Raw genomic sequence first — 27,126 nt, 5'->3', positions numbered from 1 at the left:
GGGTACCATGACAGCCCCTACTGCTGTGAAGAGGTTCAGTTTGGGGACTTAAGACAAATGCATTGGATCAAGTCTAATTTCATTTCGAGATTATATCGGTGGCCTAGTTTTGTTACAGTCCCACAGTTTTTGAAAATCTTCAAGTTTGGCAGCAGTTCAAACTAAATACTTAAAACATGTTTGTTTAATACATGTTTAATACAGAACTTAGTTTAAAAATAAACTCAATATTTCAGTTTAATTCAGGGCTTAGCAAATTCTTCAAGTATATTTGGTGTTATGGGACATAGTGTTTTGTTTTTTGAGATGCTATTTCAAGGGAATTCTGATTCTGGTTCCTGATTCAAACAGTTAGGTATGAACATTCTGTAGGCAGGACAGTCTCAGAATTAAAGCTATGTTGCAATCTTAGAAGAAATACTGGCCAGAGGTTTCCAAATTTGGTAAAAAAAAAACAAACAAAAAAAACATCAATGTACAGATCCAGAAAGGTCAACAACCCCTAACAGATAAATACAAAGAAAACTACCTGTAGACAATAGCATAGTCAGTTTGCTGCAAACAAGAAAATCTTGAAAGCAACAAGACAAAAATTACATTTCTTACAGGGGAACAATGATATGAATGATAACTAACTAACTCACTGTCTGACAGTGGAGGCCAGAAGACAGTGGAGCATCTTTAATGTGCTCAAAGGGGGAAAAAAAACTCCTGTTAACCCAGAATTTTTTATCTGTGAAAATATCTTTCAAAAATAAAGTTGAAGAGAAAAGCTAAGCAAATTATCACCATCAGGTATATACTACAAAAAAATGCTAAGGCAGATTCTTCAAACTGAAGAGAAATGATATCTGTTGGGAACTTAGATCTACAGAAAGGAGTGACTAGAAATGGTAAAGTACATGCATACATGTAAAAGAAAGAATGTCTTTAAAAAATAGACCTAATTTTTTAGAACAGTTTTAGCTCTAACAGCAAAATAGAGCAGAAGGTACAGAAGTTTCCCATATACCTCTCTTCCCCTATACATGCATAGCATCCCCATTATCAACATCCCCTACCACACGTCAGTGGTACGTTTTTTACAATTGATGAACCTCCACTGACGCACCGTTATCACCCAAAGTCCATAGTTTACATTAGGGTTCAGCTTGGTGGTGTAACCCAGCTTCTCTGGGTTTGGACAAATGTATAATGGCATGTATCTACCATTATAGTATCACACAGAGTCATTTCACTGCCCCCCAAGTCTTCTCCTCTACCTATTCATCCCTTCCCCCCAACAGTCTCCTGGCAATCAGTGATGTTTTCACCATTTCCATAGATTTTTGCCTTTTCCAGAATGTCATATAGTTGGAATCACATATTATGTAGCCTCTTCAGATTTGCTTCTTTAATTTAGTAATACGCATTTAAGTTTCCTTCATGTATTTTCATAGCTTGATAGTCATTTCTTTTTTTCACTGAATGATATTCCATTGTGTGGATGTATGATAGTTTATTTCTCCATTCCCGTACTGAAGGATATTTTGGTTGCTTCCAAGTTTTGGCAATTATGAATAAAGCTGCTATAAACATTCGTTTTGCAGATTTTTGTGTGACATACGTTTTCCGCTCGTTTAGGTAAACCAAGGAGCATGATTGCTAGATCGTATGGTAAGAGCATGTTTACTTTTGCAATAAACTGCCAAACTGTCTTCCAAAGTGGCTGTATCATTTTGTATTCCCTGCAACAGTGAATGAGAGTTCCTGTTGCTCCACACCCTTGCCAGCATTTAGTGTTGTCAGTGTGCTGGATTTTGGCCATTCTAATAGGTGTGTAGCAGTATCTCGTTTTAATTTGCATTTCCTTGATGACATATAATGTGGAGTATCTTTTCATATGCTTATTTGCTATCCTTATATCATCTTTGGTGAGGTATATGTTAAGGTCTTAGGCCATTTTTATTTATTTTTAAGTAAATTTATTTTTTTTTCATTTTTGGCTGTGTTGGGTCTTCGTTGCTGTGCGCAGGCTTTCTCTAGTTGCAGCGAGCGGGAGCTACTCTTCATTGTGGTGCGCGGGCTTCTCGTAGCAGTGGCTTCTCTTGTTGCAGAGCATGGGCTCTAGTATGGGCTTCAGTAGTTGTGGTGCTCAGGCTCAGTAGTTGTGGCTCGCGGGCTCTAGAGCGCAGGCTCAGTAGTTGTGGCGCACAGGCTTCATTGCTCCGCAGCACATGGGATCTCCCCGGACCAGGGCTCGAACCCACGTCCCCTGTATTGGCAGGTGGATTCTTTTTTTTTAAAGTGAAATGTGATTTATTGCAATGTTTTTTTAAATTTAGTTTTTATTTTTTTATTTTTGGCTGTGTTGGGTTTTCGTTTCTGTGTGAGGGCTTTCTTTAGTTGTGGCTCACGAGCCTAGTTGCTCTGTGGCATGTGGGATCTTCCCAGACCGGGGCTCGAACCCATGTCCCCTGCATTGGCAGGCAGATTCTCAACCACTGTGCCACCAGGGAAGCCCAGCAGGCGGATTCTTAACCATTGTGCCACTGGGGAAGCCCTTTAGCCCATTTTTATTTTTATTTATTTATTTATTTACTTTTGCGATACGCGGGCCTCTCACTGCTGTGGCCTCTCCCGTTGTGGAGCACAGGCTCCAGACGTGCAGGCTTAGTGGCCTTGGCTCATGGGCCCAGCCACTCCGCGGCATGTGGGATCTTCCCGGACTGGAGCATGAACCCGTGTCCCCTGCATCAGCAGGCGGACTCTCAACCACTGCGCCACCAGGGAAGCCCCTTTAGCCCATTTTTAAATCGGGTTTTTGATTGTTGAGTTTTAAGCTCAGGGGTCAAACAAGAAATCCTAAGGGAAATTAGAAAATGTTTTGAATTGGATAATAAATATTGCAGTATATCAGACTGCAATGGTGCAGTGGTTAAGAATCCACCTGCCAATGCAGGGGACATGGGTTTGAGCCCTGGTCAGGGAAGATCCCATGTGCCGCAGAGCAACTAAGTCTGTGCGCCACAACTACTGATCCTGCGCTCTAGAGCCCATGAGCCACAACTACTGAAGTCCGTGCACTGAGAGCTCGTGCTCCACGACAAGAGAAGCCACTGCAGTGAGAAGCCTGCGCACGGCAATGAAGAGTAGCCCCTGCTCACTGCAACTAGAGAAAGCCCATGCACAGCAACGAAGACCCAATGCAGTCAAAAATAAATAAATAAATTTAAATTAAAAACAAATATTACAGTATATCAAAATTTGTGGGTATAGATTAAGCAGTGCTTATGGGGAAATTTATAGCTTTAAATACTTACGTGAAAAAAGAGAAATTTAGGGTCAAGGATCCATTTCCACTTTAACAAACAGGAAAAAGAAAATTAAGCCCAAAGTAAGTAGAAGGGAGGAACAGTAGAGTGGAAATCAATGAAATGTAAGAGTAGATTAAACAGTAGAGAAAATTAATCGAGGCAAAAGTTATTTCTTTAAAATAATAAAATTGACAAGCTCCTGCAGAACAAGAAAAAGGGAACACAGTATTTACCAATATAGGATAACAAAGAGGATATCATCTTGATGTTACAGCCATTAAAAGAATAAAAGGAGAATATTAGGCCAGTAAATTTGACAGTCAATTTAGATGAAATGGACAAACTCCTTGAAAAACACCACTTACCAAAATTGACAGAAAAAAATAGAAAATCTCAATAGCTCTATATTAAAGAAATTGAATTCATTATCAAACACTTCCTATAAAAATAACTTCCTACCAAGTTGGCTGCACTTTTGAATTCTATCAAACTTTTAAGATCCTATATAAACTTTTTCAGAAAATAGAGGAGCCACGGGACTTCCTAGATTATTTAATAAGGTCAGCATAATCCTGATATCAAAACCTGAGAAAGACATTATAAGAAAATTCAGATCAGTATCCCTCATGAATTAGACATAAAAATTTTAAACAAAAAATTAGCAACTCATATCCAGCAATATACAAAAACAGATAATACGTCATGACCAAGTGGGTTTATCTCAGGAATTCAAGATTGATTTAACATTTGAAAATCAATTAGTGTGATTCACGTATTAACAGAGTAAAGGGGGAAATCAAATGGTACAGATGAACCGGTTTGCAAGGCAGAAATAGAGACACAGATGTAGAGAACAAACTTATGGACACCAAGGGGGGAAAGTGGGGGTGGGATGAATTGGGATATTGGGATTGACATATATACACTAATATGTATAAAATAGATAACTAATGAGAACCTGCTCTATAGCACAGGAAACTCCACTTCACTGTACAATAGAAACTAACACAACATTGTAAAACAACTATACCCCAATTAAGAAAAAAGGCGGTGGGTGGGGGGACCAACCCATTCATCTCAATAGATATTAAAAAAGCATTTGACAAAATTCAACAACTAGTTATGGTAAAACCTTTAGCAAACTTGGAATAGAAAGGAAATTCCTCAGTCTGATAAAGACCACCTGTGAAAAACCTATAGCTAACATAAAATTTGTGCTTTTCTCCAAAGATTGGTAACAAGGTAAGCACATCCACTTTCACCTTTCTCTGTGTACTGCATGTAACAGCCAGTGCAATGAAACAAGAGATATAAAGGCACAAGATTGCCTTTATTTACAGATTACATCATAGCTTTTGTAGGAAAATCCAAAGGAATCTATAAAATGACTACTAAGGCATCAGTATGATGTATGTAAAGAATCCTTCATGATCTGAGAAAATACAGTGTTAAATGGATTAACTAGATTACAGAATTTTACTATGATGTGTTCTCAACCATGTTGAAATATTATGCATAAAATGGCTAGAAAGAAATCAAAATGGTAATACTGATATTGCCGAGTGGTAGGTTTATGCATGATAATTTTCTGTATTTTCCAATCTTTAAATAATAAATGTATATTTAGAAAAAGTCAGATCTTTTAAAATCTAGTCATAACAGGCAGGAAACTTTAAGGCATTGAGAATTGCTGTTGTTACTGAAGCATGAAACAGACCTGAAACTGCATTTCACAGCCAATTTAAAAACCTACATTTTCACCCGAGTCAGAATTATGCTGCATTAATGGTAACATACAAAGAGAATTCACGAGATAATTTCCATCATTCAGAAATTTATATTATAGTGACATGTCAGGTATCCTGGTTCCATACTATTTTTTTTAATGAGCTCTGCTTTTATAAGTAATTTTTTTCTATTAAGTAGCATATTTCTTTTTAAAAATTTATATATATTTTAAAAAAGAAAGAAATAGTTGTGACCACTGTAAAATTTACTCTCTCTTTTCCTGATAAAAACATTCTCCCTCCAATATTCCTCCCTCCAGGTGCTCACTGAAGGGGCCACAAGTGAGACCTCCCAGGTGTGGGATGTGTTGATCTGGGTGGTGGCTAGAGGGGTGTTTGTGTAGAAAAATTAATTAAGTGATCTGTATATTTATGGTCTGTGCTTTTATTTTTGTGTGTAAGTTACACTTCAGTTCATTTATTTTAACAAGGAAATTTTGTGAAATATTTCTCCCTTCAGGGTTAATGTTGATGTTTTTATAGCCCTATACTTAAGAACATGCTCTCACATTTTTATTTCTCCCCTGCTTTAGAAACACATATCGCATGATTGAACAAGATGACTTTGACATTAACACCAGACTACACACAATTGTCAGAGGGGAAGATGAGGCAGCCATGGTGGAGTCAGTGGGCCTGGCCCTTGTGAAGCTACCAGATGTTCTTAACCGCCTGAAGCCTGATATCATGATTGTTCATGGAGACAGGTTTGATGCCCTGGCTCTGGCTACGTCTGCTGCCTTGATGAACATCCGAATCCTTCACATTGAAGGGGGGGAAGTCAGTGGGACCATTGACGACTCTATCAGACACGCTATAACGAAACTGGCTCATTATCATGTGTGCTGCACCCGTAGTGCAGAGCAACACCTGATATCCATGTGTGAGGACCATGATCGCATCTTGTTGGCAGGCTGCCCTTCCTATGACAAACTTCTCTCCGCCAAGAACAAAGACTACATGAGCATCATTCGGATGTGGTTAGGTATGTATCAGACTTCATTCAGTCTAATGGTTGCTTTTGTCCGAAAGTTTGGGTGTGCTTCAGTCCTTTGGAAGCTACTGTGGGTAGAATGTTCCATTAGCAATCAGAAGGCCAAGGTTTTTAGTTCATAGATCTCGCCCTATGGTATGACATCACCTCTCTGAGACTCACCTTTTCTATAAAATAGACTTAATGGATTGAATTTTTAAAATCTGTGCTATTTTTATACAATGGAATGCTCTTAATCCATTAAATATAATGTTATAGGTGAATATTAGTTACAGGGACCGATCCTGATATATCAAAAAGGAAAAAAAAGCAAGCTATAAAATTATACATATAATGATACATTTTTATAAAAACAGTAACGTAGAAAGGTCGGTAAGTATGTGCACCAAGTCATTTATAATATTCACTTCTGGTTAGTAGAATTAAGGTTTTTTTTTTTCCTTTATTTTGCTTTTTAGCTCAATGAAACAAATTGTTATTTTTAATTTTAATTCCTTTCTTATGGGCTTGTTGGAATACTCAGATGAGATAATGGATGTTGAAAGCAGTTATAAGGGATTATGATTATTATTAAAAAGCAGAAGCCATAGTTGTACCATTAGAGATTGTTACCTCTGTAAGTAAGCCTTAAGGTCTGAAATCTTCAATGATCAATGATCTAGATTCCTGGAAATTATTTTTGCTACTCAGAGGCAAAGAAGATAGGTTTACAGACAATGTCTATTAGTTAATTTATAGTGAGAGTACTATTTAGAGGGCCAGTCAGGACTAATCGTCTATTTAGGTATTTAGGACTTTCCTCTGTGAAGAGGTAGATCTGTTGAATAATGAAGTTAATAGTAAATTAATTTGGTGATTGTGTAATCAAAGTGATTGTGTATATTTTAAATCCAGATCACATTAGAACAGGAAATAAATTGGGTTTTTCTACTATATAAGTAAGTTAATCCATTCTATATATTTCTTATCCTTGGACAGATTCATAGCTATCAGGGAACCTGTCAAGATAATGCTGATGGAACAGGCTTCTGTCTCTTCAGTCTCCCCTTTCTGCATGCTTCTAAGTAAACATTCTTGCATTCTGTTCTGATTATAGTGTTAGCTCACTATGTCTTCTGAAAAACTTTGTATTTCTGAAAAACTTGTAATGAATAGAAAATAACCCTTATAAAGCAGAATACAGCAAAATTGTACTTGTAGGGCTTAAGGTTCTCTTTGGAACCTTTTAAGCAGTTTGTGAAAAGAAGAATGATGAAATAGCAAAAACTAGATTTTTTTTTTTAAAAACCAGTGAGGGGGGAAAAAGACATTGAGCCAAAGCCACCTGTCCCTGGCAATAATACCTTTTGTGCAAAGCCTGTACCTGCTTCTCAACCTGCAATTTCTGACATTATCCTTCTGCTTATAAGAAAAATAGTATTGGGTAAGCCACTCAGAACACGCAGCTTTGTAACCAGAACATTAATAAATAACAGTCCTAATAAAAATATTAGCAAAGTTAAAAAGACATGTTACATTCCTAATACTGAAAGAAATACCACAGTAAATATAGAACTTTTTGACCCAAAACCAAGTAATGGTACCATAATGGAAACAGTTGTGTAGAAGGGCTGAAGCTGCTGAGTTATGGAGACAAAGGCAGATAAATGTCAGAAGTCATACATCGAGGACCAGGTGCAGGCTTTGCACAAAATGTATTATTGCCAGGGATGGGTAGCTCCAGCTCATCGCTCTGTGTTTTCTTTTTCACTGTTCTTTTTTACTACTTTGAACAAAAATTTAGTAATTATATCCCCACCCCACCCCCAGTTTAGAACATGATATGGGATCAGTCATTTTTTAAAATAAAATTTTGGAGCCTGTAGTCTTTTAAATCAAATACTACTGAAGATTCTTAGTAAAAAATTTCTGTTACCATTAAATCATGAAAAGTAACTGCTGGGCTTCCCTGGTGGCACAGTGGTTGAGAGTCCGCCTGCCGATGCAGGGGACACGGGTTTGTGCCCCGGTCCGGGAAGATCCCACATGCCGTGGAGCGGCTGGGCCCGTGAGCCATGGCCGCTGAGCCTGTGCGTCCGGAGCCTGTGCTCCGCAACGGGAGAGGCCACAACAGTGAGAGGCCCACGTACCGCAACAACAACAAAAAAAAAAGTAGAAAAAAACAACAAAACAAACAAAAAAATAAGTGAGTAGAGCTCATCTTCAGTTTTATAGGATAATATAGGCCCTGTTGCAGAATTCTTTGTGTTATTTGGCATGGCACTGTCCATCCAAATCTTTTACACTTTACATTTTTGCTGAGGAACTGTCCTTGGGATCCCAGCCTGGGGATGAGTGAAGCCTTTCTAGGCCTTTGAACAGAGTTAGAAACACTGGTGGTTTGTTGAATCTGGTGGGCGATAGTGGGGAAATGCCTATGCATTATACGAAATTTATTTCATGCTCAGTCAATCTCTAAACGCCCTGATTTGCAACACATTATTACTCATTAATATTGCTGATAATTCATTAGAAACACTAGTTAGAAATTGGGAAGAGTCACATTTTTCTAACGCTTTGAAATATTGTGAATTTTAAGACAATGAAGTCTAGTGCCTACTATTTAAAATTATATATTTTGTTTGTGGTAGCAAGCGCCTTTGTAAAACGTTAAGTTCCCTGAAGAATCCTTGGACTTGTTGCTGTAAGTTCTTATCCTTTGATCCGAATTTGGATGCCCTGCTTAGAATGTGACAAATTGTTTTTTCCTCAGAATTTTAAAACATAGACTTTGGGGTCTTGCATTTTAGAATTTGCTTCTTCCTCCTTTAAGATTCTTAACTAATGAAGCGATGTGGTTTGATTTTTCTTTAAACAGGTGATGATGTAAAATCTAAAGATTACATTGTTGCACTACAGCACCCTGTGACCACGGACATTAAGCATTCCCTAAAAATGTTTGAACTAACATTGGATGCACTTATCTCATTTAACAAGCGGACCCTAGTTCTGTTTCCAAATATTGATGCAGGTAATTTAACTTGAAAATGAAAGTATGCCACCTACCTTTCCAGTTTTATGTTTCTATTATGTCTTCTTTTGACCGACCTTCCTATCTTGCTCATCTTATCATTGAAGGCCATTCTATTCTGAAATGCATTCTGATTTTCAAAGGATCACTGATTTTGCAGTAGATTGAGGAGTTTGTGATATTATTGCCTAGTAGAAACTTAATAGGAAAGAAAGAAATACTTAAAAAAACCTCAAATCTCCATTCTAGTTTCATGTTTAGTCTCTTCCCTCCAGTTTCCATCAACGAGAAAATGCAATAGCCAAAACCATTTTTTTTTTTTTTAGATTCCATATATATGTGTTAGCATATGGTATTTGTTTTTCTCTTTCTGACTCACTTCACTCTGTATGACAGACTCTAGGGAGGGAGACACAAGAGGGAGGAGATAATGGGGATATATGTATATGTATAGCTGATTTGTTATAAAGCAGAAACTAACACACCATTGTAAAGCAATTATACTCCAATAAAGATGTTAAAAAAAAATGCAATAGCCAAGAGATATAAACCTTAGAAGCTGAAAGAGTGTCTCTAGGAAAGTAATGATCCTACTGACTGCAGTAAAATAGCCATTATTTTTATTTCTTGTTCTCTTATTTATGTTAGCTATACCTTAATTTAATCTTGAGCTTAAGCAATTTCGATCTCTAGCTCCCAACCAGTTGATCCTTAAGCCTAACCTGATTGATCACCTACTGGTGGATGGAACCAGTGCTAGTAAGACCTTAGGTTAATGGTAGGGATATATAAATGGGAAATGCCAGAGCAGGGCCTGATACTGAGGGATTTTCAGATACTGGTTATTATTAGCTGATACCACTCATTGCTGAGCTCTTAGGCATTTTTTGGTAAAGGAGGCAGGATCCCTTCTCTGCAGTGCCAAGATGTCACCATCTTACACTGAAAGAATCCTTCCCTTAGTGTGTCTTGAATAATCTTTTCCGTTAGGGGGAACAAAATAGGGTGTTAGTAGGAAAAAAAACTTTAAGACCCCCAACCCAGATTTCATCCAGGTTATGTATCAATATTTCAAAAACCTTAATATTTATTCTTTTCTAATCCCTTAAATTTTTGCATAAATATTTATAATGTAATTATATCTCTTCTTCAGTATTCATTGTCAGTGATATTCTGTTTGTAATATACCTTCCTTATTGTATATACTTTAGAATTTGAGATTTTTTTACCCCTATGAAAGGAAAGGGTCCCAGGAATGCCTAAATCATGTCTGCCACTCGCCTCTCCTTTTCACAGGGTTTTGGATAAAATATACACAAGGAACAAGAGGGAAATAAGAATCAAGGCATCACTTTCTCATTATCTGACTTAGTGCCCCATTCCCTAATGTAGGCTTTTCTGGAAAACAGGTTTAGTGCCTGTCATATAGGGCCAAAGAGAAGCCTTCAGAGCCCAAATCTGAACCTTGGAATAGTAGCAGCTTCTGGCGTGCCCTGCACTACACGAGTTCTAGGTAATGACTGGCATGTTCTGGCAGGAGAGAAGTGGCCGGGCCTGCTCTAAGGACCTGAGTCTGTTGCCTGCCTTGCCATGGAGAAAGTTAAAAGGAGAACACATGCATGCCCAGCTTCTGTTAAATTCGCGGCTCCTGCACACCAGTGGACACGGTGTGGTCGTCGTCCTGCCTTGTAACTGATCAGATTAGCCTCCTTGCCCACCTTGGTCACAGCCACTAGGAAAGGGTGAGTAGAGAGGCAAGCAGAGGGACACTGAATATCGTCTCCCCCTCACACATCTGTAACTTTTCAAAACAAAGTCATGCATGTAAAGTAAAATATCAGCCACAGTATCAGAATCTGTCTGTATTTGCTTAGAGCTTGTTTAGTCCACGTAAGTGGGAGTGCTTGCTGTCCCATTGAGCTGTCCTTAATGTAGATGTGAGCATAGCTGAGGCAGAGGCCCTCTGATCGGCTTGGTATGTGGAGCCCAAGACCTTTCCATTTAGGAACTCCTGGCTTAAGAGATAGAGACTGTTGGCCTGTCTTGAGCCTCTCAGTTGGTAAGGTAAGAGCTTTTACTGGGGAGTTAGTATTTGCTTTGTGGAGTGCTGTTTGAAGAGACCCACTGCTGCTGTTTAAAGTTTCTAGACGAGTTGAAACAGAGGACTGACCAGATGTTTTGGATGTTCATCATTCATGAAAAGATCAGTAATTAAAAGGACTATTTCCCTAATAACTGTTATGAGTTTTTATAGGGGATATTTCTTTAAGTGGGGCTATACTTGCCGATGAAAATTGTTCCTTTATCTCGTAAACCATTTAACAGTTGGTTCTTTTCATTTTCACAGGGAGCAAAGAAATGGTTCGAGTGATGCGGAAGAAGGGCATTGAGCATCATCCCAATTTTCGTGCAGTTAAACATGTCCCATTTGACCAGTTTATACAGCTGGTTGCCCATGCTGGTTGTATGATTGGGAACAGCAGCTGTGGGGTACGAGAGGTTGGAGCTTTTGGAACACCTGTGATCAACCTAGGAACACGTCAGATTGGAAGAGAAACAGGTATTTTCCTTTGCTTATATTTCAACTGACTAAGCTTAATACATTTGTATGAGTTATTATAAAGTATGCACGTATCAGTGCCGGCATATGTGTTTATCAATAAGTGAGTGAATGAGGTTAATGACCAATTGTAGCCTGAAACCTATAGGTAGCACACAATGATTACCAAATTTTTTATTGTCTTTGTAATATCAGAGCTAAGAGTTTCTTAGTTAATTATGGTCTCTGATGGCTGTGTTTAAGAGAGAATGTGGTTGAATGTGTTATATGAATGCCAGTCTTTCGTTTTCATGTGCCCAGTAAAATGAAGAAGGGAATCAACAATAACTCTTACACTTTTGGTTTGAGTAGTGGGGGTATTCTTTCCTGATATGGAGTACCCTGAGGACGGAATAATTTGGGAGTGGGTAGAATTAAGAGTTCTCTAATGGCCATGTTAAGTTTGAGATGCCTATTAGATATGAGTGGAGATGGCAGGTTGGCAGCTATGTTGTTCCAGGGAGAGTTGAAGTTGAAGATACAAATTTGAGAGTGATGGCGTATAGATGGTGTTTAGTTAGGATATCAGTTCAGCTGCTGTAACAGAGAGACCCAAAATAATAGTGCCTCAAATAAGTTAGATTTTCTTTGTTTCTCACTGGTAAGTCATCAGAGACTTAGCCTCCATCTCTCTTCTTGATGGTTGCTCCATCTCTTGCTGTCGAGTGCACATTTTAGCCACTGGGAAAGGAGGAGAGGGGAAGATGTCCTTCCCTCTAAAAGCACAACTTGGAAGTTGCAAGTATTTCTTCATACATCCTATCAGAATGTCGTCACATGGCCACATCCAGCTGCAAGGGTAGCTGAAGAATACATATACCCTTTAGCTGGGTGATTAGATGCCAAGCTAAAAATTCTGCTACTGTACAAAGGATATTGAGGATAATGACGCACTGTGCCAGAAATGGTATTTAAAACCAAGGGATGAAATGAGATTACCCAGGGGGAACATGTAAATAGGGAAGAGAATGGAGCCTAGGACCAAACTCTGGAGCCCTTCTGATGAGGAGGGAAGGGCCAGGAGGGAAGACTGAAAAGGAACTGCCAGAAAACTGGGAGTGTGATATTATTAAAGCCCAGAAAAGAAAGGGTTTCAAGGAGATGGTGTTGAATGATGCTGAGAGTTCAAATAAGATGTGAACATTGGGTTTGGTACCAGGGTCTTCTATCAAAAGCAGTCTGTCCTGGGACTTCCCTGGTGGCGCAGTGGTTAAGAATCCACCTGCCAAGGCAGGGGACACGGGTTCGATCCCTGGTCCAGGAAGATCCCACATGCCGCAGAGCGACTAAGCCCGTGCACCACAACTACTGAGCCTGTGCTCTAGAGCCCACGAGCCACAACTACTGAGCCTGCATGCCACAACTGCTGAAGCCTGCACACCTAGAGCCTGTGCTCCACAACAAGAGAAGCCACCGCAATGAGAAGCCTGCACACCACAACAAAGAGCAGCCCCCACTCACCTCGAGAAAGCCCGCGTGCAGCAACAAAGACCCAATGCAGCCAAAAATAAATTTATTTTAAAAAAAGATTTCTCAAAAAAAAAAAAGGCAGTCTGTCCTTTCTGCCACCACACTTACACAAACACATGCCCCTCTATCCTTTCCTTCTTACCTTCTTTACATTGGAGGGTGTGGGGTCACCCCTGCCTGCCCACTGCTCTGCCTTCTACCTGTGTTCTAAATCCCCACCCCTCTTGGCTTCTCAAGGACGTTTCTCTTCCATGTATCTTTAGCCTCCTCGGCATTTAAACATGCCTAAGTCTCTGGTATCTTCAAAACAAAACAGTACAAAACAACCTCTCCCCAGCCACCACCCTTTTGCTTTTCTCCTCTTCATAGCCAAGTCTACTGAAAAAACATGTCATTGTCACTGTATTTACTCCCTCAAATTGGTCAGAAAATGTACGGAAAGGAAGTGACTGCATCAACAGCTGACTGGCCAGTTGACTAACTGGCAACCTGGCCTGACCAGTTGATCCCACAACTGGCTGAGTAGGTGGAAGGTAGGGCAGATGGAAAGAGTGGACATGCTGGATGAACAGATGAGTGGCAAGTGGATACTGGGTTAATTACCTTATTTGTTCCAATAAACAAACAAGAGCTTGATTTATTCTCTTTGGGAATAAAGGAACCTACGGCTCCTTAAGTATCTGATATATGGAGATCTTGCTGAGAGTGCTTTAAAAGGTATAAAGTAGAAAAGTTCGTCTCTCTAATAGAAGACTTGTTTGAAGCCTTCTGGGTTATAGGGCTACTTATGAGCACGACACACTGCTCATTTCTATATTCTTTGGTTTCTCCCACTTCTGAATCACTGTACGGCACTGGATTTACCTAGGGGAGAATGTCCTTCATGTCCGGGATGCTGATACCCAAGACAAAATATTGCAAGCGCTGCACCTTCAGTTTGGTAAACAGTACCCTTGGTGAGTGTGTACTTTTAAAGTGATTTAAAACAGGAGCTGTTTTGGGCACCATTTTCAAGCTGTGTAGTCACCCTAATGGTGCTCGCTCTCTGCATCCTTAGAGGTCCCTATCTGCTGGTGAGACAGGGCTTGCTAATCTACCCCCTGTTACTCTACCAAGGGTTCCAGTGGAGAATAATTTGTCTCAGTTAATACAGCACTTCTGCTAGGAACTACTGCTTTAGCCTATTTTGAATTTCTGTAAGTATTAGAAAGTAATGTAACGATTTTCTTTAAAAATAGTATAGTTCAGCATTTTAATTTAGACTATCCTTTCTGTTTCAAATTAATCAGATTTTCCTTTATGTGATTCTTTCTTTCTGAAAATAATTTTTCCCTACAAAAGTAAAGATGAAAACCAAAAAAGCAAAAAAATTTTTTTTACTGTCCCAAACTATGATATATTCTGAAATTGGCTTAACAAAGATAATTTTTCTTTGATCTTACAGGCAATTTCAGGAGGAAATAGTTGTATTGCAATCAACAATGGTTTTAGATATTCTGTTGATAATATGAAGGTATTTAGTTACAGTGTGGCTGAAGAGATCCAGATGTTGTTATTTTAAAAGAAGAAGCTCAAACTATTTATTACCTGAAATTTCAGATTCCAATAATACTATGTCCTCAATATAATTTAATATGTACAATTTAATTGACTTTTTGGACATTGCAGTTCCAAGATATATGGGGATGGAAATGCTGTTCCGAGGATTTTGAAGTTTCTCAAATCTATTGATCTTCAAGAGCCACTACAAAAGAAATTCTGTTTTCCTCCTGTGAAGGATAACATCTCCCAAGATATTGACCATATTCTTGAAACTCTAAGTGCCTTGGCTGTTGATCTTGGTGGGACGAACCTCCGAGTTGCAATAGTCAGCATGAAGGTAAAATAACTCCTAAGGTTTTAACTTTATATCCCATACGAGTAGTTGATTTTTAAAAAGTGTGGTTGGAAGGTAGGACTAGAAACATACACAAGAGCTTGTAATCATTTGTCCACAGTATTGGCTTTTGGTTCCATTACAATGTTTGTCTCACTATTTTACTAATCACTAACATTTTTTTTTTTTTTTCCTGGTACGCGGGCCTCTCACTGTTGTGGCCTCTACCGTTGCGGAGCACAGGCTCCGGATGCGCAGACTCAGCGGCCATGGCTCACGGGCCCAGCCGCTCCGCGCCATGTGGGATCTTCCTGGACCGGGGCACAAACCCGTGTCCCCTGCATCAGCAGGCGGACTCTCAACCACTGCACCACCAGGGAGGCCCTCACAAACATTTTAAAGAAGTAAAGTTCTCAGGGAATCCAAGTTAGTAGACTTCAGTTGACAATGGGAGATCCACTAGGCATCAGAGAGAGCATCTGCCACCCAGGAGACCTGAAATTCTATACTTGGTAATAGCTTGTAGCATGGAGTATGTTGATTACTCTCACTACCCAGGGGAGGGCGTCTGCAAATGGTGAGGGGAATTGCTTCTCCTCTAGATCATGATTTCAGTTGCATACAGCATACCTTCAACTCTTAACCAAACCATCACCACAGTGTTGACAGAACCTTTATAGAACACCAAACTGTCCATGTTAAAATGATCTCTGGGGCTTCCCTGGTGGCGCAGTGGTTGAGAGTCCGCCTGTCGATGCAGGGGACATAGGTTTGTACCCCGGTCCAGGAAGATCCCACATGCCGCAGAGCAGCTGTGAGCCATGGCCGCTGAGCCTGCGCGTCCGGAGCCTGTGCTCCGCAACAGGAGAGGCCACAACAGTGAGAGGCCCGTGTACTGCAAAAAAAAAAAAAAAAAAGATCTGATGACTTAACAAGGAAGAATAAACCTAACAGAAAAATCTTTGTTTGAAGCATTGTAGATGTGTGAAGTTTCAGGAATCCATGAGAAATACAGAGGATTTTAAACACAAAGTTGTTTAGATCAAATAAAAGCAAAACAAAACATAATTTTAGTGAAGACAAAGGCCTCCTTTATAAATACTCTTTAAAAAGTATTAATAGAAAAATATTTTCTTAACATAAAGGTGATATATTCCATATCAATGGCGAACACCCTCTGTAGTGGCATTCCTATTAAAATCAAGTGGAAAAGAAGGATGTTTTCTGCACCATTTAACATAATTCTCAAAGTTAGGAAGGGAATAAAGCAAGGAACAAATAGCAAAAATGGCGATTGTGGACAGGGTAAAACAAAGCATGTTATTTATAGACAATATGAGTAAACCAACAAGCTTGTAGAATTAATAACACAATTGAGTAAAATGGCTAGATATGATAAATATATAAATATCAATAACTTTTTACTTACATGAAATTGTAGGTAAAGATTTGAGTTTTTCTGTAGGTGAGTATTTGTCAACCCTGATTGCACATTAGTGTTACCTGGAAGCTTTAAAAAATATATGGATGCCTGGCTCCCACCCCAGACTAGTTAGATGCCAGTGTCTGGGGGGAGGGACTGGGCATCAATATTTGTTCAAAGCTGCCCAGGTGATTCTGATGCACAGTGAAGGCGGAGAAGCACAACTAGGTTTATTTTTAATGACAGTCATTAGTGACAGCTTTAAGCCTTGTAAACGGATAAAAATCCATTAATAACAGAAGAATGGAAAAAGTGATCCTATTTAGAACAACAGAACTTATAAAATAAAGTTTTCTGGTTTCCTAAACCAGAAAACTATGTGATCTATAAAAAGAAAATCTAAAAACTTTAAAATATAAAGGCTTGAAAAATATCCTGGTTAGGAGTGCTGAGTATTTTTTTAAATGTCAGCACTTTCCAAATTGAATTATGAGTTTAACGTAATTCTAGTCAATATTTCAGTGAGGTTTTTTAAAGTTTAACCACATTATTCTGAAATTTACTTAAAATAATACACAAGTGAGAAGAGCAAAGAAATTTAAAAACAAGAATAATTAGGAGGGACTGTCCCTGACTGGTATTAAAACATATCACTAAGCACAGTAATTTAAATATCGTGGTTCCATACCATTACTGACTTCAGTTACGGCAGATGATTAAAGCTTAATGACTTAGGATATTTATTTAGTTGCTTCAGTATTTAAACAAGGAAATTTTGTCAACCTGAAAGAGTTAAAAATGACCTTTTAATGACGATTCAGATTAGCCAACATTCACCTTATGTTTAAGAGAGGGCCCATCTGGTTGGCTGTGGAGTTGTCATTGCTTCAACGGCCATATGCTAGGTTGTCTTCCCAGGAAATTACCTGAGTGTATCCCAGGGCTGGCCCAAGCCAGACAGTGGATCCCTTCCCCAGCAGTCATCTGACTCTGCAGTACTGTCCTAGAGTAATGTCTGATTTATCGTGAAAAAGGTCAAAGATTCAGTGTATGCTCCTTAGCTGAGACCCATGAGACAGATCTGTTTTTTCTCTTTTAGGGTGAAATAGTTAAGAAGTATACTCAGTTCAATCCTAAAACCTATGAAGAGAGGATTAATTTAATCCTACAGATGTGTGTAGAAGCTGCAGCAGAAGCTGTAAAACTGAACTGCAGGATTTTGGGAGTAGGTGAGATTGTAAATTACATACCTAAGCAATGTTCATTTTAATGTACAGTTTGCTGAGTTCTGATGCATGATGGAACATCAGGTCACTGTCTGCCCTGTGTGTAGATGGCTCCAGGTCCTGTCTGTGGGCCCCAAGCATGGGGCCTTCCTGGGACCCCAACAAACATTGTGAGAGAAGCATTGATGGAACTGTCAATCTATGGGGAGCCACAGATTTAGCTCAGAACTGCCTTACATTTCCTTCCAGTCCTTGGTAATGTTTGTTTTAGGAGATCTTGGGTGAATTAATTCGTGTTCCAAGCCCAGAAAGTCAGCACACTTTTCTGAGATTGCTCATTAGAATCATTTTCCTTGTGTTTATGGTGGAGCTCAGGCATTTCCACAGGTGGCCGTGTAAATCCTCGGGAAGGAATTGTGCTGCATTCAACCAAACTGATTCAAGAGTGGAACTCTGTGGATCTCAGGACCCCCCTGTCTGACACTTTGCATCTCCCCGTATGGGTAGACAATGATGGCAACTGTGCTGCCCTTGCAGAAAGGAAATTTGGCCAAGGAAAGGGCCTTGAAAACTTTGTGACACTTATCACAGGCACAGGTAAGAGGAGTAGAGACGGCTGCTTCAGGAGCTAGGGTGTGTGTTGGGGCACGTGCCTTTACCACTCAGCCAGGCAGTTTACAAGTCAGCTTTCACCTTCACTTCCTGCTTGAGTAGAGCCTGAAGGTGAGAGTGAGGGCCCGCCCAGGTCTTTTCTGAGCATGTGCCCCGCCCTGTGCATGCATGTGGCCTTCTAAATTCCCAGGAATCGTCTGAGCTATTCAAAGCCCTTATTCCCCAAAGCTTCTCATTCTCCAGGATTTCCTCCTGCTCTCTTTGGTTAGTATATTGTTTGTCACAGCTGTTGTCCATTGCCCTAGGCAGTAGAGACTAATAACTATATTTTGCCTTTAAATGTTTTTGATGAGTGCCCCCTGGATAGCCCCCTCAGCCCTGGGGAAGTTCTGGGGTAGGTGAGATAAAGGCAAGCCCTTTGAGCTGGTCCTCCGGGAGCCACCAAGCAGGTCAAAACAAACCACCACAATTTTTTGAGAAGGTTCATTCTGCTCTCTCCAGTATTGCCATCTGTACTGGCAATGTAGGCTATTATTCTAGGCCATCGCCAAGCTGGGGGGTGAGGGGTGGGTGTGATGGGACCAGAAAATGCCAGAAATCTCTAAGATTCAGCCGGTTTTTTCTTGATTAATTGTTCCCCTGGTTGTTGTAAAGTTTTGGTTAGTTTCCAGAGTTCCAAAAAACTCGATTCTGACAGTTTTTGCCAGTTTGTTCATTGCTTTAGTGAAGGGATGGGCTTTTGGAGTTCCCTACTCTACCACTTTTGCTGATGTCCCAATTTGTTTTTTTTGTTTTGTTTTGCGGTACGCTGGCCTCTCACTGTTGTGGCCTCTCCCGTTGCGGAGCACAGGCTCCGGACGCGCAGGCTCAGTGGCCATGGCTCACGGGCCCAGCCGCTCCGCGGCATGTGGGATCTTCCCGGACCGGGGCACGAACCCATGTCCCCTGCATCGGCAGGCGGACTCTCAACCACTGCGCCACCAGGGAAGCCAATTTTTTTTTTAAATGAGAAGACGGGCTCAGGTAGTCAGTGTTCGAGGCAGCACTTGGTCCCACATATGCCTAACTTCAAACCGTGCATGCTCTTTTTTTGTTTTTAATTAGGGTATAGCTGTTTTACAATGTTGTGTTAGTTTCTACTGTACAGTGGAGTTCCCTGCGCTATCCTAATATGTATAAAACCGTGTGTGCTCTTACACTCCACATTATACTACCTCCCTAATGCTGAGCTCATGCACTTCTCTTAGTCTCGGACACAGTTTTAGCAAGCTTGGATATCATTTCCTAGTTCAGAGCAGTAATAACCTGCAAATTAGAGGAGTGAGGGTTCATGAGTAGGTGCCACAAGAAGTAAGAGATGGCAGGACAACTCTAAAATGCAGACCCTATTAAAGCAAAACGCCCTTTACCCCTTACTAGCTCCTCAACTCCATAACAAAAAGTACTCATTGATATTCATAATTATTGAATCAGATTTTTAGACATCGTGGCATTATGAAGGGGCAAAACCATGTTTCATATTCTCTGTTTAAGAAAGCGGGTGGGGGCTTCCCTGGTGGCGCAGTGGTTGAGTCCGCCTGGCGATGCAGGGGACGCGGGTTCGTGCCCTGGTCCGGGAAGATCCCACATGCCATGGAGCGGCTGGGCCCATGAGCCATGGCCGCTGGGCCTGTGCGTCCGGAGCCTGTGCTCCACAACGGGAGAGGCCACAACAGAGAGGCCCGCGTACTGCAAAAAAAAAAAAAAAAGCAGGTGGGGTATGAAACCTTTCAAAAAGATTGTCTTATCTTGGGTTTCTCCCACAGCGGAGCCTGAGACAAGGAGTTCAGTGTGGGTATTTTATTTTGGAGGTGATTCTGAGAAGCAGGAGTGAGGGAGTGGGAAGAGTGGGACAGAGCAGGGGAGCCATTAGAGGATGTATTATCAAAGTTGCCTTGAGGACAGTGGGGGTTGAAATCTACCAGAACCTCCCAGAAAGCCTGCAGAATACTACCCAGAGTTGTCCACTTAATCTGCTGGCTACTGTCTCTTCTTGGTTGGCAGTTGCTTCTGGGCAACTGTGTGTGCATGGCTACTAGGCTCTTACTTGAGTGTTGGAGAAGGCCTTGGTGAGAACCAAGTTGAAATCATAGTGAGCCAAGCAGATGCAACACAGGGCATTGGAGGATCAGCTAAAAATATTTCCATACAAAATGATTCCAGGTAAAGCTTTGGTACTTAGTAAGTTTCAGCTATCTAGGAAAGTAGGCACCATATAGAACCTCACATTCCAAAGCTTTGCTAAACAGAGGAGGCATTGCCATAGCACAGTTTTCTGTTTCAGGTGCAGAGCCACTTCAGTGATTGTCGTCTCTCACTATAGGAATTGGCGGGGGGATCATCCATCAGCATGAACTGATCCATGGTAGCTCCTTCTGCGCTGCGGAGCTTGGCCACATTGTGGTGTCCCTGGATGGGCCTGACTGTTCCTGTGGAAGCCATGGGTGTATTGAAGCATATGCCTCTGGAATGGCCTTGCAGAGGGAAGCAAAAAAGCTACATGATGGTCAGTTTCTTTCACCTGAGGAATTAAATAGCCAAATGGTAGACAAGTACTTCAAAGTAGATATTCCAAAGAGAGCTGAACGCTGACACCAGAACTTTTAACCTTTTCACTCCCTAGAGGAAAATCAGGGCTCCACATACTGCAGCTCAGAGTCTTCTTGGTCCTGACCCATATTAATACCCTTCCTCTCCAGCACTGGGAGGGCCAGGGTCTTGAGCTCCAGGATAGCAGGGGAGATGTCTTTCCTTTTTGCCTTCTCAGCCCCTAGCACAGGATGGGTACTTTATAGAGATTTTAATGGAGAATTAAATGGATGAATATATTAGTTTTTCAACTCTGAGAGGTTTATTTGAATTACACCTATTCCTGGACATGTTATAAATGTCAGGATGGTTTCTAGTCTAATTCAAGAGGGAGTCATTTAATATCATTACAACCTGGTGTGTCAAGTGCAATAAGAACGATGGCCAAGGAACATAGATGCATATAGGAAGGACACCAGTGTTCCCTCCCCGCCCTCTCCATACAGGGAAGGGAGCGTTAGGGTGCTGTCCTGGGAGTTGAGAGTCAAGAGGGTAAATAGAATTATTGAGGCAAGTTTGGATGAGCCAGGGAGCATTTCCAAGCATAGGAAACAGTGGTGTTGGTGCATAAGGGCAAGGCAGGGTATAGTGTAGCAAGAGGTAAGCCAGGACCAGCAGTTAATGGAAAAACCACTGAAAAATTTTAGGGAAAAGACATAGATCCAAATTTTAGATTCTTCACCACACTTTTTTTTCTAGTGGGAAAATGGTAGTTGAATGGAGGCTGGCTTCAAGGGGGGACAGTTCTAGAGTGACTTCCAGTTTTCTGGGTGGACAGCTTTGGGGGTGGGGACATGAGAGGAGGAACAGGGCTTGGCGGAAGCTGACAGTTGGGAACCAGTGGGACATGCAGGTGGGAGCGTGCAGGAGGCAGCTGGCTGCAGGGGTCTGATGCTCAGGAGAGGGGACAGGACTGAAGTCAAGATTTGGAATCATGGGCATTGAGGTGGCCATTAAACCTGTGAATGAGACTTGCAGTGAGATGAGAGTCCAGGGTGGAATCCTGTGAAATGTCAGCACTTGAGGGCAGGGAGGAAAACCAGGAAAGGGTGAAGTCACAGGAAGCAAAAAGGGAGTGTTTCAGGGAGAGCAGTGGGTAGTGTCAAGTGCTGAGTAAGAGGAAACCAGAAAGTTCATTGGCTTTGACCCTGAGGAAGGACATCATTTGAAGCCCTGAAAACAGTGTTTATTTTTCAGTCTCATTTTTATCATCACCCCCCCACTAAGGAGCCTAAATGTTTAGACAATTTTTCCTAATCATTCAACCCCATGAAACTTTAATACCACAGATACATTGTTTATCTGTTGTTTGTTACTGTCTGTATAAAAAGAGTAAGAATTTTTTTGCCCACAAGAACCAGTTTTTGCCCCCATGGGGGTAAATGCATATCTTAAAGAAGTTCAGTCAAGTGAGGAGCAGAAGCCTAACTACCCTGAGTAGGAGCAGAAGTGAGGGTTGAGAACACAGGAGGGGAAGGGTGGAGGAGCCCTTACAAAAAGGCCCCTGGGGAGGGAGGGAGAGATGAGCTGTGAAGCCCTGGTGGAGGGGCGAGAGAGGGAGAGCAGCGGGATGTGGGAACACAGACCTATTTATAAGCAGGGGCAGAGGAGTAAGGGAGTTCTACCTGGAGGCATCCTTTATCTGAGAAGTCAGAAATGGGAAAATCTCTTGGTAGCGGGAGCTGGGATAGACGGTCTGAGGAGATGAAGGCTGAGAAGGGTAATGAACAGGAATGGGAGAGAGTGGCCAGAGCAGCTGTGAGGGGCCCTTGGAAGATAGGAGACCACCACTTGGTGTCTAGGTAACCGTCTGCTTGGTTGGGATTTTCTCCCATCAGAGCCCAAGTAATAGCAGATGAGGAAGGAGTTTCATCTGGGTTGGTGGCTGGCAGTGTGAGGGGCAGAAAGTCAAGGACTACAGATAACTACAGAAATATCTACCATTCATTTAGCATTTACTCTGGCCAGCACTTAACTTGAGTACTTAAGTCCATTTTCTCATTTAATCCCTAAAGGAATCCTGCTAGGGTAGGTATCATTACCCCAGTCTTAGAAGAGCAACACGTGGAGGTGACACGGGCAGGGTAGTGCAGCCCGTGGTGGTAGAGCTGACAGCTGAACCCAGGTCTGTCCGTTTCTGAGGTGCTGTGCCTTCCTGCCACTGTGGGTCACTGGCAAATAATGCAGCCTTGCATCTGGCATAGATGAGGAAGGAGAGGAATGCAGAGGAGTTCTGGTAACTTGGGGGAAAAAAACACTTCAAGGTTGTTTAATATGGAAGGGGGAAGTGAAGGAGGCTCTGGTCAGAGTTGAGGATTTCCAGTTAGAGAAGTTCTGGATGATGTATAAGCAGGCAGCAAAGCCCTCTGGCAAATGTATATGGATATTTACGAATGATAAAAAGCTTTGCAAATGTGAAAAGAGATTATCATCTTCCCACTTGGAGGCTTACCGCCCACAGGCATAATTATGAGCTTGGCCTTCCGAAGCTCATGAATGACTGCTTCTCCTTCTCACCTCTGCTCAAACAGAAGACCAGCTCTTGGTGGAAGGGATGTCAGTGCCAAAAGACGAAGCTGTGGGCGCACTCCATCTCATCCAAGCTGCGAAACTTGGCAATGCAAAGGCCCAGAGCATCTTGAGAACAGGTGAGCACGCAGGTCTGGGCAGCTCTGACAGCCCAGGGCTCCGACAAACGCCCAGCCCTCAGGACCAGTGCAGAGGTAATTTTCCTACTTACTGTTCAAGGTATTTGGTAGCGTTGCCTTTTTAAACAGGCTTTTGTTTTGTTTTACAACTATGAAAAAACTACTTGTTCATTTTCTGGAAATTTAGAGAAATACAGGAGAGTAAGAAAAAGTATCTTTTAGTTTTACTGTTCAGAGATATCAACTATTAACATTTCCTTCCAGTCTATTTTTTTTTACATAGTTGAGATCATATAGTATAGTATATGTACAGTTTTATATCCAGCTCTTTTCATTTCAGAGTATCACATAATCATTTTTTCATATTAAGGATAAATCATAAACAGCTTTAAAAGTACTGCTTCCATGAGGTAGTGTGAACAAACTATTCCTGGCTGGTGCTCTTTTCCACCTTCCTCTTTGACTTTGGATTTGGCTCTCACCCCGAAAACTTGTTTTTAATTTTTGTTTTCCTGTAGCTGGAACAGCGTTGGGTCTTGCGGTTGTGAACATCCTCCACACTATGAATCCTTCCCTTGTGATCCTCTCTGGAGTCCTAGCCAGTCACTATATCCACACTGTCAAAGACGTCATCCGCCAGCAAGCCTTGTCCTCGGTTCAGGACGTGGACGTGGTGGTTTCGGATTTGGTGGAACCCGCCCTGCTCGGCGCCGCCAGCATGGTTCTGGACTACACGACTCGCAGGATCTACTAGTCCTCTGAAGAGTGGAGGTGGACCGAGATTCAAGAGCTCCTTGGCAGAATCAGGTTGTCTTCTAGATGAGCATTTCTTAAAAGGCAAATTTGGTATTTCAATTTATTTGGCAGGCGACTTTGGCAGAGTTTTTGCTTTTAGTCTCTTCCAGAGTCACTTTTCCCCACCCGTTTTTGTAGATGCTGCTCCTTGTGGGGTCATTTCAGCTCAAACCTTGTCACAATCTTCTGTGCCAAAAGGAGCTACAGTAGTAGCCGAGGAAGCCTTAGGACTCTGCTTACTAGATGTACCACTTAGACCTGCAGGCCTTGCTTGGGGTGTGACCTTGATACTGGAGTTTGGATTATTAATCCTTCCTCCTCTGACCCTAAGTTCAGAACACAGAAAGGGATCCAGTCAGGGAACAGAAGGAAATCTCACCATGAAGGGCTTAAGTAAACCTTTTAAAAGCAGTTTTATTGAGGTATTTTTTAAAGTGCACAATTTGGTTGAGTTTTGACATATATATACCTATGAAACCATGGCCACGATCAGGACATCAGGTGTACGTATCTCTCACCCCCAAACATTACTTGTTGAAAGATGTTATTTGCTATTACTCTCTCAGAATCTTGAGCAACTTTAGATCAGGGATCTGAATTACAGTGGCCTTAGTGACCTTGTCCTTATCTTCTTAAGGCCAGCTGAGAAGCCATAGGACTTACAGCCTCTGAAAGATTAACCATCCCAGAAGGATCGTTGCTACTGACAAGCAGACACCTCTCCCTTCAATAGCTTTTCACACTACGTTGAATATGACCCTGGAGTGTTGATTAAGGCAGTGTTTGTTGTGTGTCATACCTCGAGCCCACATCTGTGAATCTGGATTCTGGCTAAATAAGATTCCACACTCGAATTGGTGTCAAGATAACAAAGGCCAAGGTTCTTGCTATTAATTTCAACCTGGAAGAAATACTGATAGCCACCATTTATTAAGTGCCTACTGTGTGCCAGGCTCTGAACTTGGTGCTTCATATGCATTATTCTAAATTCTCACAACCAGTAAGGTAGGTGTTTTAATTCCCATTTTATAGAACCCCAAACTAAGTCAAGTGGTGTGCCTAAAGCTGCGTGGCTAATGAGTCTTAAAGACAGGGTTTGACCCGGGTCCCTCTGTGTTTTTTCTGCTAAGCCACACAAACCTCTCTTCATATCAAAAACTTCCAAAGTGCAAATATATATATATATGTATATAATATATATATATATATAATTTATTCCAGGCTACCAAGAGCTTTGACAAGAATATCTCATTAGTAAATGAATCGATTCATCCTTGACACTATCTCTCAGTGGTGAATTTAAAAAAATATTCCTGTATGCTGTGGAAATTTTGCCAGTACAGTATTTGGTCTAGTGACAGGTTTTTATGGGTACTTTTAGATGACCTAAAAAAGGACATGCGTATGTTTTTCAGATTGTTTATTATTTTAGGAAAACCTGAAGGTTTCTACACCATTATTTCAGTGTTCACATATAAAATGAAGGAATCAAGTTTGCATTTGAATTACTTCCTTCCTGGTGGGTTAATGTGAAAAGATAGGTTGGCTGATTCTTAGAACTCTGTCAGCTCTGAAATAATCTCCAGGTCCTGGTTGATTCCTGGGAAGGAAGCTAGTTGGCTTGGCCATCAGTGTCTGGGGTGGGTCGGTATACCGTGAAGGGGCATCAGCTGTTCTTTGACAAAACCTACAACCACTGTATACACCAGACAGTTGCACTGCTACCAAGTTTCATACCAAATATTTGGAAGGATGGTATTGAATCTGAACCCAAATCTTAGTTTTTATTAAATTCATGGAAAGGCTAATATATTCCAACATAATTATTACATACAGTTAAATGATCACGTCTTAATTTATTTTAATGTAAATATTTTTATTTTACTGTTCTGAGCCAAATTCTAAAAAAATAAATGTATTTCCTTGTGGAAATCCTGCCATTTTTGTATTTTGTTTTGTTATTAGCTCATTAGCTAAAAGCATTCCCCTTCCCAAAAGAGATTTGTTGTGCTCCTTACTTTCTGAAGGTCATATAACTTCTTTAAGGCATTTAATATTGATTTAACAACCACCCCACCAAAAAACTTTAATAGAAAGCATTGTTATATAACTTTAAAATATATATATTGCAAAATGATCACCACACTGTCTAGCTAATATTGTCACAATACATAGTTAAGAGCTTTTTTCCCTTGTTAAGATCTACTTTCATAGCAACTTTCAAATACGCCATATAGTATTGTCAACTATAGTCGCCATGCTGTACATTACATCCCCATGACTTATAACTGGAAGTTTGTACCTTTTGACCCTCTTCACCCACTCCCCACCTCCCAACCCCCGACCTGTGGCAACCACCAATCTGTTCTCTATGAGCTTGGTTTTGTTTTGTTTTTTTAACATTCTACATATAAGTGAGATCATACGGTATTTGTCCTTCTCAGTCTGATTTCACTTAGCATAATGCCCTCAAGGTCTAGCCATGTTTCACAAATGGCAAGATTTCATTTTTTTTCTAATGGCGGAATACTATTCTGTCATATATATTTACACATTTTATTTATCCATTCATCCACTGATGGACACTTAGGTTGTTTCCATTACCTTGGCTATGTAAATAATGCTGCCTGTAAGAGTGCATATATCTTTTGAGTTAATGTTTGTGTTTTCTTCAGATAAATACCCAGAACTGGAATTGCTGGATCATATGGGAGTTTCATTATAATTTTTTGAGGAACCTCCATTCTGTTTTCCATAGTGGC

At 40.9% G+C, this 27,126-nt stretch overlaps 1 protein-coding gene across 2 annotated transcripts in view; it reads left to right on the top strand.

Moving 5' to 3' along the window:
• Nucleotides 1-26,634, top strand: part of GNE (glucosamine (UDP-N-acetyl)-2-epimerase/N-acetylmannosamine kinase) — a 41,049-nt gene extending 14,415 nt beyond the window's left edge. Inside the window, exons 3-12 of one of the 2 annotated variants that reach the window (XM_024762976.1) lie at nt 5,617-6,068; nt 8,935-9,087; nt 11,435-11,647; nt 14,025-14,112; nt 14,825-15,035; nt 17,555-17,684; nt 18,057-18,278; nt 20,656-20,838; nt 23,453-23,569; nt 24,088-26,634. In XM_024762976.1, the coding sequence (XP_024618744.1) occupies nt 5,617-6,068; nt 8,935-9,087; nt 11,435-11,647; nt 14,025-14,112; nt 14,825-15,035; nt 17,555-17,684; nt 18,057-18,278; nt 20,656-20,838; nt 23,453-23,569; nt 24,088-24,323 (2,005 nt within the window). In that variant the 3' untranslated portion in view covers nt 24,324-26,634. The remainder of the gene's footprint in view (nt 1-5,616; nt 6,069-8,934; nt 9,088-11,434; nt 11,648-14,024; nt 14,113-14,824; nt 15,036-17,554; nt 17,685-18,056; nt 18,279-20,655; nt 20,839-23,452; nt 23,570-24,087) is intronic. The other variant, XM_024762977.1, reaches the window with a different exon arrangement.
• Nucleotides 26,635-27,126: the final 492 nt, after the last annotated feature.

The sequence above is a fragment of the Neophocaena asiaeorientalis genome, unplaced genomic scaffold (assembly GCF_003031525.2).
Source record: "Neophocaena asiaeorientalis asiaeorientalis breed wild unplaced genomic scaffold, Neophocaena_asiaeorientalis_V1.1 scaffold449, whole genome shotgun sequence".
In the NCBI taxonomy this organism is placed as follows: Eukaryota; Metazoa; Chordata; class Mammalia; order Artiodactyla; family Phocoenidae; genus Neophocaena; species Neophocaena asiaeorientalis.
Note: the sequence above shows the minus strand (reverse complement) of the source record. Positions and strands in the feature narration are given on the sequence as shown.